This window comes from Amaranthus tricolor, chromosome 3 (assembly GCF_026212465.1).
Source record: "Amaranthus tricolor cultivar Red isolate AtriRed21 chromosome 3, ASM2621246v1, whole genome shotgun sequence".
Taxonomy (NCBI): Eukaryota; Viridiplantae; Streptophyta; class Magnoliopsida; order Caryophyllales; family Amaranthaceae; genus Amaranthus; species Amaranthus tricolor.
Window position 1 is genome coordinate 20414227 of NC_080049.1, and position 17540 is coordinate 20431766.

General features: G+C 30.3%; 1 protein-coding gene across 1 annotated transcript; it reads right to left on the bottom strand.

Moving 5' to 3' along the window:
• Positions 1-798: 798 nt before the first annotated feature.
• Positions 799-10961, bottom strand: LOC130808793 (protein FD-like). Its single transcript, XM_057674298.1, has 3 exons — positions 10376-10961; positions 3748-3825; positions 799-896 (listed from the first exon to the last, which is right to left on the bottom strand). The coding sequence occupies exons 1-3, from the start codon at positions 10862-10864 to the stop codon at positions 825-827; spliced, it is 639 nt and encodes a 212-aa protein (XP_057530281.1). The 5' UTR covers positions 10865-10961; the 3' UTR covers positions 799-824.
• Between the last annotated feature and the right edge of the window lie 6579 nt (positions 10962-17540).

The window sequence follows — 17540 nt, forward strand, 5'->3', positions numbered from 1 at the left end:
TCAGCATTTAGCTGCTCGTTCGATTATCTGATTAGTAGGCTAACAGACAATTTATTTTTCTTCTATTTATTATCTATTAAGATTGTATTGAAGGACAATTAAGCTCTGAAAAATGGTGGGCATTAAATCTAAGTTTATTGCTAGGCTTAATGTGGTGTTAATGAGGGGATTCTAGAATGATCTATCGCCTATATAAAGATATACTCATTCATAGAATCATAACATGATGACCAACAGTACACACAAACTCGTTGAGAGGGCTATACAATGTAAGGAGGCTAGAGCAAACACCAAGAGAGCTTTTTTTTTCTATGTATTAATATTGTGAGATGTATGGCTTGAGAGATTATTCTCAAGTATGAGAGTTTAGCCATTAATGTATTGTTAAATCCATTCATGAAAGTAAACATTAATTGAGGAATAAGTACCCAAAAGACTTCATAAACTTGTGTATTTGTTGTCTCTTTTGTTCATATTATGTTTCTTAATCATCTTACATTGTTTCTTATCATTATTGGGTTCAAACACCCCCTCTTTCAAGCCGTCTCAAACATTTTTTTTAAATGAAGTCTCAAACAAATTTCAAACACAAGTATAAAAGGGAAAATAATAGGAGTAGTCTAAATCTTGTCAACAAAAATCAAGGGTGGAGAGACCCATAACGATACTCCTGAAAGAGTAAAAAGATAAAGCAATTAAGAAAGTTGAATGTGTTCAAAAAGCAAATTTGCCCTTTATCTACCTTTGATAGTAGCATATATTACATATATCATCATCAAAAAACATTGGTTAGAGTCTTAGTCATTTTCATGTTAATTGGGGTCTCAAAATGGAGCAGTTAATGTTCGATAGAGACCGTGCTTTTTGGGTACCGGTGTAGCCTGGTCTTCGATCATCTGCACCAACCCAAAAAGGAATCATAATCATAAATATTTTTATTCTTACATTTTTCAACACTTTATTTTTACAATGGAGTAAAAATGATATAAAAAAGATGATATTATAAAACTAAACATGGTAACAAATTTGAATTGATCTCATTGAATTATATTTTTTTCTTAAATATTGTTAATCTTTTAAGATCAAACTTTATTAAAAAAAAAAAAACATAAAAGTCATAAAAAAAATACATAATAGATAATTTCTGCATTATTGATGGTGAAAACTATTGTTTTTGTCATTTGGTATTATGAAATTGTTGTCTTTAAAATTTGTTACAATATAATGAGACTTTGATAAACTTATTACATAATTAAATCATCCTACTTAGTGTTGCTTCATTTGCCGAGGATTCATGTTGGTATATCTATTTGATGTGTTTGTTTTATTAATGTATTGATTATATAATGATTAGCGTATATCTACATCTCTAGACTCCTGGTAGTTTTTTGTTTTTACGTATTACAATTAGACATTAAGATTAGTAAAGACAAATAATGACTTTTATGTTCATTCTCAAACTTATCTGCCCATTTAGAAAAATTTTGTTTTAGTCATAAAAGATTATATAATTGTATAAATGCTCATGCGGAGCCGTTGATTTTATAAACCTATACAATATTGTTATTGAAAATATGTGAGCAAATAACACTTTTAAGTCAGACAATGTAAATCTTTTGATCATAATTTGTAACTTAAAAATAAAAATCTAAAAATATTGTCATATACTTAATCATAAAAAGAAAATTTATTTGCCCATGCGTCCTGCCCACTAAGAAAAAAGGCGGATAGCAATAAATAGAGGTGTACAACAGGGCGGGTCGACCCAAAGGGTTAAGGATCGGGTCACATTATAATGGGTCATTAGTGGATCGGGTTATTAACAGACCTTGGTGTAAAGGGTCGGGCTGGGCCTAGCCAGATAATTATAAAATTGGTTGCAAAATTTTTTTTTACCATTTTCTTAAAATATTTTTATATGATATTATTATATACATAAGTGGGTCAACCCAACTGGCTATAAAGTAGAATTAAAAAACTATTTTATAAACTTTTAAAAAACGGATCAAAGTGGGCCGGATTTAAACTAGCTTTGACCCGCCTCGACCAGTTTAACCTGGCCCTGTTGAACACCTCTAGCAACACATAAAGTGTGTACACTAATACGGGCGAGCGTTTAAAACTTTTAGCCCGTGTGTAGGCTTTCAGAGGCAAACTCGATTCGCTAACCGCCAAACCCACCCATGAGTACCTCTAAATTACTACTTATTCCCTTTTCCTATAACTCGTTAATTCTTTCGAAGGATTCACCTAGTATGATTGCTTATCTAAGTACCGAGTAATTGACAATTAGGCAATGTGGACCTTGTTCAATTCGAATATTCATCAATGCTTTCGAAGGATTCTTCCTAGTATGATTCCTTATCTAAATCCTAGGTGATTGACTACTAGGACATATCATCATATCAGACTTTAAGGCCGAATCATCAAAAGTGGCCCAAAGGCCAAACATTTATAATTCATGAGGCTTCCACCAAGCATGGGCTTGGCAAGGCAAGAGTTTAAAGACTATCTTATTTGGACCTTATTTGGTTCACATCACAGGTATAATTGTTTTCCGCATAAAGACTGGTGCCCTTGCTACATTAAATTCCGTCCTCTATCACCCTTCATGTGTGGGGCTAATGATGTGGGGTCAAATAAACCTACAACTCATTTAGTCAAACCCTAACCATCCACCTTGGTCCCCTACTATCACTTCCTAAAATAACTCCCCACTACTCCCACATTTACAAACATTATCTCCATGATCATCCCATAATCAAGAAACCACTTTTAAAGATCCTACAAGAGACTACTATAAACATTTCATGAAACTACAGAAAAATAGTACACAACTCTACTCTTCTATATGCAATTTATTTCATCAAAATTCTTTCTGTATAATTAATCTCTTTATCATCATTTCCGAACTGACTTGAGTGTCGGAGTGACTATGCAAGAAATCACCCTTGGATTAGTCTTCCCTTGTGATTGTAGTGCATGAAATTTATATTTTGGAAGAAGCATATCATCTTATATTTAGGGCTACTATTATCATTGAACTCTTGGGTCAGGTATCATATTATTTTCTCACCTTTTATTTATATTTCAAGTTTAATACGGAAACACTAATCTTTAGATAAAATTATGTGGGATTAGCACCACATCCACCGCATTTGGAATGGGTATATGGGTATCAATTTTATTATAAATTATATTTTTTATTCCTCTGAATTTGCATTATTTTTCATTGTAATCTCACTATTTTTACTCTCATCTACATATTCATTTTATTTTCATCCTAAACACTTATTTTTATTATCTAGTAGCTTTTGTATTATTCTTCAAGACGATTTTCTTTTTCATTAAATTTAACCCAAAATGCAATTGGTGTATTTTTAAGGAGATTTAGGATGGAGGAGTATATGGTTTCAAAAATGTATGGACTAAAAAGATATCTCTTAATTTGACTTTAATGGTACAACAATTATACTCGTTCCATTTTTTTAAATGTCTCATTTGCTTTTAGGTTACTATTTATCAATCACTCTAATTTATATTTTATTCTTATCAATACATATCATAGACAAAGGAAATCTTATTCGATCGTGTCAACATAAGATTTATTAATATCTAGTTTTTATAATTTTTAAATATACACAATTATCATTATTAAATATTAAATTAGTGTATTGACAAAGGAAAAAAAAAATAAAACAAAGAAAGTAGTATGGACTATGGACTAAACATGAAGATTCGTCTGACCTGTCGTTGTTGCTTCCTAAGCAATGCATTTTCTGCCGTTAAATTGGCAACTTCCAGCTCCAGCTCTGTTATATATGCCTGTATCATATATTAGCTCTAATTACAATAAGATGTTGAATAATTATCGATCACTCTTAACTAATCTAAACTCTTCCTCTTATTTAATCTAGTAGTCTCATTCAACTTTTAACACTATTCAATAATTACTCAAAATTTTTATTTTATTCTTAATCTATTATACTATTATCTGAAAGAACTGAAAATTTTCATATGGCATCCTCATAAAATTTTGCCACATGGATAATCAAATTATTTCTGAATTATTTCTATTTTTGGGCAATAACTCACCACTTTATTTTTATCTCAGATTCTCATCCATACATGTTAAGTGTTTTTTAATTTCCTTCACATGAATTATTTCCTCTCTTCATTTATCATCATATATCGACATTTTATTAAAAACACTCAATTCAAAAGTATGAAATAGTATACTTTAAAGGAAGTGAAAAAAATATATCTATCATCAAATTGCATTGTGATAAATAATTATGTGGATTATAAAATTTTAATGTAAAAATTTGAACTTGATAACGATAATATATAATTATAGCATTGTTTAAAAATTATAATATTTTTATATCTTAATACTAATAAATTCGTGCATTGCACGAGTTTTATACTAGTAAGTTATAATATAATCAAGTTAGATCTATTTTTATTCGTTTCAGTGCAAAGATTATAATATTAAATTTTTATAATTTTTTAATTATGTACAATTAGATATTGATATAAAATCATTGCATTGACAAATAGACACACTTAAATTAGATTATTAAATTGAATAGAATGGAGTATTTAATAAGAGGTGAAATCGATATAGGAAATCCAACCATCAATCATAATTACATACTTTCTCTACATTTAAAATACCAGTAGCTACACTTACAGTAACAAACGCTGGAAGCAATGTTGTTCAAGCTTTATCGGCTCGTTTGATAAATGATATTAAAATAGTGTGAAATCTTTTGGAAAGTTGGCATAATTTTGGTAGAAAATATCTTTTAAAAAATTTAATTATCATACTTGTTCTACTTTACTCATATTATTTTTTCACAAAAGCATTCCAATGCGTCACAATTTTAAATTGTAGTATTAGAGTATAAAAAACCTTTTTATGATTAAAGTTTCATAGCTATAGGAATGATATAGTATATTACATTTACATATGTATTTACCGATAAGTCATCTTCATCACCACTATTTAATACTAACTAAACGAGTCGGAAAACACACATAGTCAAATCTCAAGTGTAATTTTATTTTCATTTGTTTCAAACTACCCCCTTCGTCACACAAATTTTACCTATTTTTCCTATTTAGAGTGTTACACCAAATTAGATATGACAATAGATTCTGGGCCCAGTCCAGATCCATAGACTGGGATCCGTTTTGACAAATCTAGGTATATTTTTGGACCAGTTGGATCCAGAGTGTCAAATAAATATTCGAATTTGTAGATTCAAAAGGCTCGTTTTATTTTTTAAAATGCTAATTTTATACTAATTTACTTTTTAAATTAAGTACCATTATTTTAATATTATATTAAATTATGAAGAAACTTTATTTATGAAAGAATTTTTAAGGATATTTAAAGTTTATAAGATAATATTATCGGATGTATTTTAGATTTTAATTAATAATTTTATATATTGTTATCATTAATTAAAGTCAAAACTATTTCTATCACAATACGAAGCAAAAATCAATCAAATGTGCAAAATTAAGCTTGGACCGGTTTTGGATCCAAATTCGATACTGAATCCGTGGATTCAAATTTGGTTCCTGATAAATTAGACATTTAGACCCATGGATCTGAATTTGGATCCTTCTTTAAAAAACGGATCTGGATCCAACCCGTTGTTATTCCTACACCAAATATATCATATTTTTTAATTAATTATAAATAAGTCGGGTCGAGTCAAATTTGAATGGGTTGGACATCTCAAAACCCGTTTAGATTTGATTTTCCCTATCTCGTTTAAAAAAAACGTTCATCTGTTTTTTTAGTCCGACGTTGAAGGTTGTTGGGTGGACCCGTTGTACATAATATGTAATATGATGTCGTATGTAAAATATTTTAAAAATACTTAAGATCATATTAATTTAGCAACCAAATCCAATAATGACCTAATCTTGACTATCCACCCCAACCCTTTATATCATTGCTCATTAATCATCTCACATGATAATGATCAGGTTAAAAGTGATCTGACCCTTCACTTGTTGGGTCGATTCAACCCATCCAACACCTCAAGTCATCATCCACTTTCTTTCTATTCAAGCATATATTTAATTTACCTTATCATCTCATTATTACCCACGATATTTTACCGCTTCATCATAAAATATACCTTTTCGCTATTTTTATACCGGTTTTCTTGATTTTAAATTTTGGGTAAATTTTGTAGAACAAAAGTAATATTAAATATCAATACATATTTTGATAATATTTATCTTTAATAATTTAGAAACACGCACAATCAAAAATTGAAAATCAATATAATACATTAAATAACATAAAAATAAAAAACTTAACAAGTGTGCCAAGAGAAGAAGTATCATAGATACTAATAAAAAAAATTGAAAAATAACATATGGCGACTTCTTAGAGTTTTTCTAAATGTATTAATTTAATAGGACAATAATTAATTGCATGACAATTTATTTTTCTAAATAAATCTAAAGTTAAATTAGATAAGTATTTTTCGTAAAGCTAAAATTAATTGCGTTGAAATCTATTTTTCCAAATAAATTTTAAACTAAACAATATAAGTTTTAAAAGATTATATTACATTAATTCTTTATACAAAAATAAAAATCTTTAAGATTTAGTTGTTTCAAAATAAATATTTTATACGTATGTAAAAAGTTATTTTAAAAATATAATTATTTAAAGTATTAAATGCTATTTAAATTAGGTTAAAATTAAAACCAAATAATTAATTTAAATCGTTAACAAATTCATGCGTGCAAAGACTTTTAAACTAGTTATATATTAACCTAAATTCTGATTACTAAAATGTGAAACCAACTTTGTCGAGGAAATTAAAAATCAATTAAGTTGAATGATGTATAAACTAGTGTTGATGGTATAAAAAGTAGGTATTTATGCAATATGGAGTATGAATTTATAGTTTATAATATGCAAAGTAGGTGTTTAAAATATGTGAAATAAGAGTTTTTAATATGTAATCTAAAAAATTAAGAATTTTTAATGTCTGAAATAGGTATTTATAGTATGAGAAATAGATGTTTATGATATGTGTAATAGTTTTTAGTATGACAAATAGTTGTTTATGATATTTAAAGTAGGTGTTTAGGATATGTAAATTATGCAATTATAAAAATCTAAAGTTTGAGTTTAATTTCTGTGAAGTAGGGGCTTAATATATGTGAAGTATTGGTTCATAGTATGTGTCTTAGAGGTTTTTGGTATGTGAAAGAGAGTTTTGATGTTATATAACTTATGTGTTTACAAAGTAGGTGTTTATGGAATACGAAGTAGGTGAAGCAAAAGAATAGGACATATTAAGTAGATACTTCCTATATCCCATTAAAATTAAATCAAAAAAAAGCGGGAGTTTTTTAAGAAAAAAGTGAATGATAGTAATAAATAAAAAGAGATAATGAATGTGAAGTAGTTATAATTTATGTGAAATAGGGGTTTATGGTTTTTTTAGTATGTGAAATATGGTTTTATGCTATACAAAGTAAGGCATTAACCCAGTTGTATTGAACAAAGTACGTTTGAAGAATTTTTTTTCAAATACATTAACCATTAATAAATATATTCAACATCAATCTAAAATATTATACCTAAGATTTTTATTTGTAAACAGGTAGGGTTAATTAATCTAAATTTCCATTAGTTATATTGGAGGAAGTTGATTTTTCATGCATGAGTGAAGAAACCTAGGGATGGCAATGGGACGGACTCGGCTCGGATTATACATACTCCGACTTTGCTTCGGATTTTAGTCGAACTATTTTTTCAGTCCACCTCAACTCGGAGTCGGATTATACATACTCCAAGTTTGCCCCAACTCGGACTCTCGGACCTCCAACGGAGTCGGATTATTATCAAACTTTATCGTTGTGATATTGTACTAATGACTTAAAGCATACGAAGTTAACAAATTATATTTTTCAAATACAATTTAACAAAAAAATATGTACTTTAAATTCAAGTTTAACATGAGAAATATTCCTAATACTACAATTTAACAAAATTTTCTCGCATTTTGATTTGGCGTATTTTATTTCTCTTGATCTGATTTGTCTTATTTTGATTGATGATCTAAATAAAAATACCAAGTAGTTTTTCAAATCAAAAATTACAATTACTATGAGAGAGAGCTTAAATTAGTCACGTTTAGAGTTTTAAAGGAAACAAAATATTGGGTTAAAAGTCAAATTCAAAGTCAGATTTCCTTTAGGGTCGGAGTTGAGTCGGAGTGTCGGATTTTTAATAAGGTCCAACTCCGGTCCGTCTCTAACTTGGATTCGGATCGTGAAGTCGGAGTTAGAGTCGGATAACCTTTTCCTCGGACTCGAATCGGATTATTTTCCTCGGATCGAGTCGGACTAGAGTTGGATTCGCACTGAATTGCCATCCCTAAAGAAACCGTTTTCTTTTTGAAAAGCATGCACCAATAAATTTGTTTTATTTTTCCATTTTTTCACATTAAAATGAATTGGAGTTCTTATAGAAGATATCTCTCAAAGAGACCATTGACCGATCATCTCTCATAAGAGTTAGTTGACATTATTTTAGCTCACCCATAATGTTTCATGTCATGTAAAAATGGGCTTATCTCCGATCTCTAATCATAATAGACAATCAAAATAGTACTAAAATCTATACAATATACTAAAAAAACACAATTGATATAAGGAACTCCAAAAATATGATGAGTTGTCATCTTTTGAAGAGATTTTTTCCCTTATTTTAGCAAAAATGATGTCATTGAATATGATAACTATAGAAATCTTTCATGCTAAGGATAATTATAACATGATTAATTTGAAATCATAATTATAAACTTAAGTTGAGACTATAACATATATTAAAATTTTAAAAAAAATATGTATAAATATGTAATTAAGATGGACAGATAATAATTTTTGATTTATAATTTATAAAAAATATTCATTCGTGTACAAACTAATTATATTATTTTTAAATATAATTTTAAAAATAAAAGTTCACTTGAAGTTATTCAATAATAATTATATTATAGATACAATTCAAAATGGCCACTACTTTATCATTAATATAATGATAACTCAAAAAAATTAGAATTCCAATTTTCATGAATATAATAAAATATTTATTAAGAAATAATTAAAATATAATAAAATGTAATACTGTGCTGGACTCATTCAACTTAGTCGTTTCTTACATCAAAATGAAAAAACCGTGCACGACAATTATCAAACCTTTATACTAAGACAACTTACCAACTCAACCCAAACTACTCAGCCAAAAATAAACCTCAAAAACTGAATCAAACAAAACATCAACTGTAATTTTGAGATCCAGTTGATTCAGATTTGATTTCAACTCATACAAATAAATATGTATGGATCGACTTTATTTGAACCCATTTAATACTTAAACCCGCTAATAAAAGCATTTTAAACCTGTCAGACTCACTCTAAATCTGACCTTCTAAAATCATTTATATATTTTTTTAAAGCTATTTTTATATTTATTTGAATTTATTTTACATACATGAAACTCATAAACCCAATGTAGTATTATAAATAAACCTTTAATGTGTACAAAAGTTTAAATATAAACAATTAAATTAATACTCTCTCTGAACCAATTTAGTTGTCCCATTTCCTTATTTGGCAAAGTCTTTTTAGTTGTCTCATTTCTATTTTTGTCAATTTTTTTTTTATCTAAATATCCTTAGTCTACACAAGTAATTACGAATATACCCTCATATACCTTACTTATCCAACTACCCTTCACTACTTACCCTTTACTATTTATTCTTTTAAATGGACCCCACACCATCCTTAATAACCGTGTCCAAGCAAATAGAACATCTAAATTGGTTTGGATGAAGTATTTATTTAGAATTCAGTTAAGACCCTAGATCCATTGGCCATTGGATTCAATGAGTCTAGATCCGGTGAAAAATTTTCTTACTCTAAGCGTTTGGGGCAAGTATCAGTTCACCAAAAATTAATTGGTCTAGGTCCGATTCCAATTCCGACACATGATCATTCCTAACTATTAAGAAATTAATTTGATTGTCCTAAAGGACCTAAACTCCACATATATATATATATATATATATATATATATATATATATATATATATATATATATATATATATATATATATATATATATATATATATATATATATATATATATATATATAAAATTTTGTAAAAAAAATTCGTGTGCTAATAATAGGCACTTTTATCATGCTAACTAATTAAAAATAAGAATACTTTAAGTATCCTACTAGTATGTTCTATTTTTAGCATTCAAATAGCTAATTGGTGATCTTGTGATTCTCTATTTTAATAGAAAAAATAAGAATAGAACCTGTTTTCGAGCCCTAGAACGAGCAGCAGATTCTCTATTTTTAATCATTCGTTTATGCCTACGATCAACAGAAACTTCATCATCACATCCACCATAAACAGATAACCTTTTCTTGTTAGTTTGATCATGAATAACTCCATTAAAACCAGAGGAAGAAGCAAGAGCATCTAAAGAAGGAATATGATTATGATGATCACCATTCAAACCCAGCTGAAAGTTGTTGATCATTTGATTCTCAAAAAACTGAAATTCTTGAGTTGCGGGTTTGATGATTTGGGATGATGATAAAGGAGGAGAAGCCATGGATGATCTGGTTGATGGGTTTTTGGTATTGAAGAAATCTTGAAAAACCATAGCCTTAAAGTGAGAAGTGGAAGTAGAAGTAGAAGTAGAAGTAGAAGTAGAAGTAATATTATTATGAATAATGTGATCGGGAATTGTGGTGTTGGGGAGAGAAGTTATAGAGATATCTTTCCAAACTTCTTCCATGTTTATTTGAATGGAAGGAAAGAACAGATTACGGTTAGATGAGGAAGAAGAAGAAAAGGGAAATGATTAAGTAGACATTGATTGTTGCAAGATTTGACAGGACAAGAGTTGTCAAGTTGAGCAGAAAAGGAAACAGAGTTGTAAGAGAAAGTGTGCAGAATATAGATACTCCCTCGTAACAGACATCTGGTTCCGCTTTCCATATTGCTATACCAATTTCATTCATGTCTTTTTTACACTTACTTCTTTCGTTTCAAATATTACGAATATTGGAATTTTTATTATTTATTTTTAATTTTTAATTTTTAATTTTTAATTTTAAATATATATTTTCTCCGTTCTATTATATTTAATATAGTTGATTTTTTTTGCAGTCCAACGTGTTATTTTATTTATTTATATATTAAATTATACACATTTAAAAATAAAAAATTAATATTATGAAAGTATGTGATTAGACGATTCAAACAAAATACCAGTTGACAATGTTTTTTCTTACACATTAGTGGCAATATATAAAATAAGCTTGAACAATGAATAGTGTCTTTAACCAAAATGTACCAAGTATTTCAGGACGGAAGAAGTAGATAAGTGAATTTTTTTTTATTTGTCTCAATGCAAAAAATATTAATATTAATTTTTAATAATTTTTAATTATACATAAATTAGAGATATGTAAAATTGTTTTAGTACATGTATGTACTTTATCTTAGAATTAGAACTGTTCAAAAGTGACCCGACTTGAAAATCCGAACCGAAACTGAAAGTAAACCGACTCGAAAATGTGTTCCTTTTTTAGGTTTATCGAACCGACAGTACCCGAACCGGTTGACAACCGAAAATGAGAAAGTTGAACCCGAGTTGTAACCGATTTTTGTAACCGACACATAACCATTAACCGTGATTACCCGAACCTAATAATGACCGACCCGAGTCATATCCGACCCGAATCATGCTCGAATTTGAATTCTATCCGGCTAAAACCGACTTAACCCGTTAGATCGAACTGCTGTAAACCTGAACCAATTTTTAACATAGAAGTATGATAGACTCATATTCAATCATCTTATTTGTTAAGCTAATAAAGTGTTAGATATTTTAATAAATTAATTTTTATAAATACATGGTTTCCTATATTTAGAGTTAATAATCAATGGTCAATGTTTATTTAACTACTTTAAATCGAATTAGATGAATATTGATAGAACTTTATAATCTTGTCACAATTAAAAATTGACTAACAACTTAATTTGATATTGATTCGATCGATAGTAATTAGTAATACGTAGCTGAATTTTGCTTTTAAAAAAAACAAATCGAACCCGATCTGTACCCGACAAAACCGAACCAATTAGTAATCGATGACAACCCGAGACCGATTGACACTCGACACGAACTTCAACCGTCACCGAACTGATGCTAACCCGATAGCTTGAATAACCGATCTCCAACCGAACCGTGACTAACCGACTCGACCCGAGTGTGACCCGTTGTAACACACAGCCGAAAAATAACCGATCCGAAATGCAACCGAACCGAATGACACCCGTCCGAAATGGAAGAAAGTACTAAGTGTAGTAACTTTTGTTGGTAAAGCTATGTTTATGTGACTTTTAGCTTGTGTATTTTTTGTCTTTTTATGGTTAAAAAGTAAAAAAAATGTTTGATTAAGACTACACGTGTTTATTTGGGTAATCGGGTCGATTTCGGATGGGTGACATTCGATTTGGTTGTATTTTCTATCGGTTATATTTTAGATGTGTGTTGCGACTTTGGGTCATACTCGGGTCGAGTCGGTTAGTCACGGTTCGGTTGAAGATCGATTATTCGATCTATCGGGTTAGCATCAGTTCGGTGTCAGTTAAGTTCGTGTCGAGTTTCAATCGGTCTCGGATTGTCATAGGTTAATAATTGGTTCGGTTTTACCGGGTACAGATCAGGTTTGGGTATTTTTCAAGTAGAATTCGGCTACGAATTGCGAATTACTAATTGCTATTTATCGAGTCAGTATCAGATTAAGTTGTTAGTCATTTTTTAATTGATCATAAGGTTCCTTTACTTAAAGCAAAATAGTGAAAATGCAAATCAATTAGTGATCATTATTACATTATTACTTTTACTTGTTTAACCGGAAATTAAAATTATAAAGTTCTATCAATTTTCATATAATTCGATTAAAAGTAGTTAAATAAACATTGACCATTGATTATTAACTTTAAATATATGAAACCATGTATTTATGAAATTTATTTTATTAAAATATTTAAGACTTTATTAGAATAACTAATAAGATGATTGAATATTTTAGGTTTACAGCAGTTCGATCTAAACTTCATTCGGGTTAAGTCGGTTTTGGCCGATCGAGTTCGGTTTTGAGCATTATTTGGGTCGGATATGACTCGGGTCGGTCACTATTAAGTTCGGGTAATCTCGATTAATAGTTACGTGTCGGTTAGAAATATCGGTTACAGCTCGGGTTCAGTTTTCCCATTTTCGGTTGTCAACCGGTTCGGGTATAGCTTCGGGTCGGGTGATATCGGTTCGATAAACTTAAAAAATGAACACATTTTCAGGTCGGTTTACTTTCGATTTCGGATCGAATTTTCGGGTCGGGTCACTTTTGAACAGCTCCAATTAAGACATTAAGTTAAAAATGACACGAGCTTAACTTTTTTGAATGAATTTTAGCTTGTTGATTTGCTTTTCATCTAATAAATACTCTCTTTGTTTTCATATTTTTTTTTAAAATAAAATTTACGAATTTTAGTGTCAAATTTTGACCATGAGTTATATAAAAAACATATTCATGTGGGATCTTAATAGATTTGTCTTAATATGTATTTTCTAAATATCAATTTTTTAGAATTTTTAAAAACTTACAATTAAAATCATTTAACAATTAAGTTTGCATTGGGTTGTGCGCAAAAAGTGAATAGGAAGAACAAATGAAAATAAAGAAAGTAGCCCAACGGTCAATATTTCATTTTACCAAATATGTAGGTAAATAGTTGGCTTATCTAACTAGTTTAAAAGACTATAAAAATAATTTAGACTTTTAATGCTCAACTAAAATTTTCAACAACCAACCGTCATTTGTCAAACTCTTTAAATGGAGTATTTGAAACCTAAGACTGTCTTTAAGACTCACGTGGGTGCTTTTTATAAATAAAAAAAACTCTCAATGGTAATTTTTAATCTCTCTATTCCTTAAAAAGTTCTCATTTGTCATATTAGAGCGTTTTAATTTGTTGTTCACATAAATAATTTTTCTACTTATATCTCAAAATTTTGTGAAAACTTTATTAATCCTTATTTTAATATTTTATTTTAATAATGTTTATGGTCTCTACATATTTTCAACTAACTTTATTTTGAAACTTTTTATATTCCTTTTTATAACACCCTGAGATTTTCTAACGTCATTAATTAATATTTTAATAACTTTTGGGTATTTTATAATTATATTAAATTAATTTTGAAGTAGTTTTAATAAATTCCTTTTATATACGAATTTAAATATTAACATATAGTTATATTAAAAATACAATTACGATTCTATATAAAGGGGTTCGGATCAAAATAATTATTTTATTTTAAATGTGTAAGCATACAAAGGTGAGTTTCTTAGTTGGGCCTCGCAAGAAAATGAATCTAGGTAAATAAATAAATAAATGAGTGTATAAATAATATAAAAGGATGAGTTAGGGTTGTAAGTACTCCTTCCCTCACTCACAAAGAATCACGCCGCCCACCTTCCTTTCCCTCTCACTCTCGGTTCAGCCCATTTCCTTCCTCACACCAGCAGCTACGGCACACTACCACCACAAGCCACATATTCTTCCTCCACCGGTGAGCAGCCACCGTAGCAGCAGCCCCGCCTTCCTCCCTCACGGCACCCAGCAGCAGTGGCTGCTTTGTTCTCTTACTCCCCCTGCAGCAGCATGAGTCTCCAAGCAGCGGCAGTCACCTTCGTGGTGGTTTTCCCGCCAGCAACAGCCCAACACCATCATACCAACTCCTTCCTTCTTCACCCTTCTCTTGTTTCATCTTAGTAAGCCATCTCTTTTATTCTCTAATTAATTTTCTAGTTTTAATTGGAGTTTTATTAAGTGTATTGAGTTTGATGTTGGTTTTGTATTACTTTCATTGAATCTTTTTGTGGGTAAGAATTTGATTGATGAATTAAACATGTTTATGACTTGGGGTTTGAAGGGTGATTTGAAATTATGGGTTGTGTGTTGATTTTGTATTAGTTTCTTTGAATCTTAGTTTGGGTAGTAAGTAAATATGTTATCTTTGAACACAAAACGATTAGGGCTTGGATTTAGAGATGAAATTACTAATGATGTGTGTGTTATACTATATTTTGGTGATGATTGATTAAATAACTTTAAAAGTTGTTTTAAGATTTGGTCGATTGGTTATTGTTGTGAATAATTAGTAATGGTGATGATGTTAGTTGACTATGAAAGTGATTTTGATTGATTAAATTGGGAATAATAGTTACTAATTGTTGTGGTTTGATTGTTGTAAATTAAAAATACCCTTATTAGGTTGTTATTGAAGTTATAGATACATGATATTAGTAAGCCAAGAGCATAATGTCAACTTATCGTCGATGGTTGCTAAAGTTATTTGTCGTGCTGTTTTGATTATAGTTCTTAATAGCTTTGGAGAATGTAACAAATGATATCCCGATACGATAACTCTAAGATTTGCCTTATTGTTATATTAATATTATAATAAAATTGCAAGATTTAGTTGTGATTAGTTATTTTTGGGTAACGCGAGTCGATATGCTCAAAATTAGTTAATGTAAAGAAATGATTCACACATACTTCTACTTTAAATTGATGGAAAGACTTATGCTGTGTTGAGTTAATGATTTTGACTTGTATTGAATGAGTTGTGTGCGTGCTAGAGTAATCGGAAACTCATGTTGAATGGGTGATAGTGGTTATTTTGGTATTTAGTTTGGTATGGCAAAGTAGTTAAGGGAACTTATTAGTTCTACTCATAACTTATATAGGTGCCCATTTCGTAAGAGGAAAGCAGAACCTTAGTTGGGTGATTATGTGACTTTTGATCGTGCAGTGACACTTACAGGTACGTATACGCAACCCTTATATGCAATTTGCTTTAAGATATTATTATTTATTGTGATAATATACATTGCACTTGAAACTATGAGATACTAGTGAGTACACTTTATATGAAGAGCTATCGACTATGAAATCCTTGCGCTTAGAATAGCTATAGAGAATGAGAGTGTTAGTAGGAGGCGGGGACCACTCCCTTATTTATCTAAGAATTGGATTATGCCTTACTTGGAGTCAGAATAACTCCTTTAGAGGTGAATTTCATATTTTGTTGAGTGGCTCAGTGGGTTTTGGCGTGCTACTATCCCAGGGTGCTCATTGATAGTCGAAAGTGGAAGTTATTCCCATCTGATAAAGTATTAGATTATGTTTAGCTGGCGTGACTCAACAGGATTATGTCCGGTTGATTTAGTAGTCCCCTAGGTGAGGTTCGACGGGACCACCGTAAGGGGCGTATGAGCATGCTTGGGTCACTGGGTGCCGGATGGCTGATACCGCCCCTTGAACGAGATGTTACCATGTGGGTCTTGCAAACCCTAATATGGTGGCCTCTTTACTGGTTTAGTACCCCAGTGTGTTAGTTTTTCCCGAAGGTAGGACCCGAGAGGGTCAGCTGGAGGTGGCATGAGCTCATACTTTGTCATAGGCGTCAGATGGCCGATAACACCCTTGGCCATGTCACTATGCTAGGAAGTAGAGAAAGATCCACAGATAGAAAGTTATTCAGTGATAGAAAGTTTATTCATTGATCGAAAGTTATTTAATGATAGAAGGTTCATTCTTTGATAGAAAGCTTACACATTGATATAACGTTTACTCTTTGATATAATATTTACTCATTGATAGAACATCTACTTATTGATAGAATAGTTATGCTAGTGAGAAGTGTGCCTAAGTTAAGTTACCTCAAGGGTATTACAGACTATGATCACACTTACCTTAAGATAGACAAGCTCTATAAAGTCATGTGTTAGATATTCTGTTAATGCCTTGGTCGAGTTGAACTATACGTGTTTTGCAAGAGTTTATGTTTGAAAAGAGGAGCGTGAAGACCTGCATTCTACCCAAGAACACATGGTTCGGGTTGGAAAGCACGTAATGAAATTAAGAAGTATAAGTGGCAGATAAACGGTTACTAGCTGTCCTTACGTCTTATGAAATCATCTTATGTTGTTTTATAATATAATGTTACTAGTAGTTGGCCTTATTATATTTGATGCTAGTTACTGACGTGTACGTGTTTGTGTATGTTTGATTGTTGATGACTTTCTATGATTGTCCTGCTATGACACATTAGCCTTTGGTCTAATGTCAAGCAGCAAGAGGATCATAGACAGGCGTAGCAGGTATTAGAGCTTCTTTTGCATTGCATTGGGGGAGAGTGATGAGGGCGAAGCATAACCTGTGTCATACCGCTATCTTTCGATTTTGTAGCTCTTGTTATCTTTTGTAAACTTTGGTTGTATATATTTTGTTATGAGGCCTTATTTCCACCCTCGTATATTTGTATTTTCGCTGCGTAGTTTATAACTCTGTATGGTTTTAAAGAGTTAAGTCTTTTTAAAACGCAAACGTCG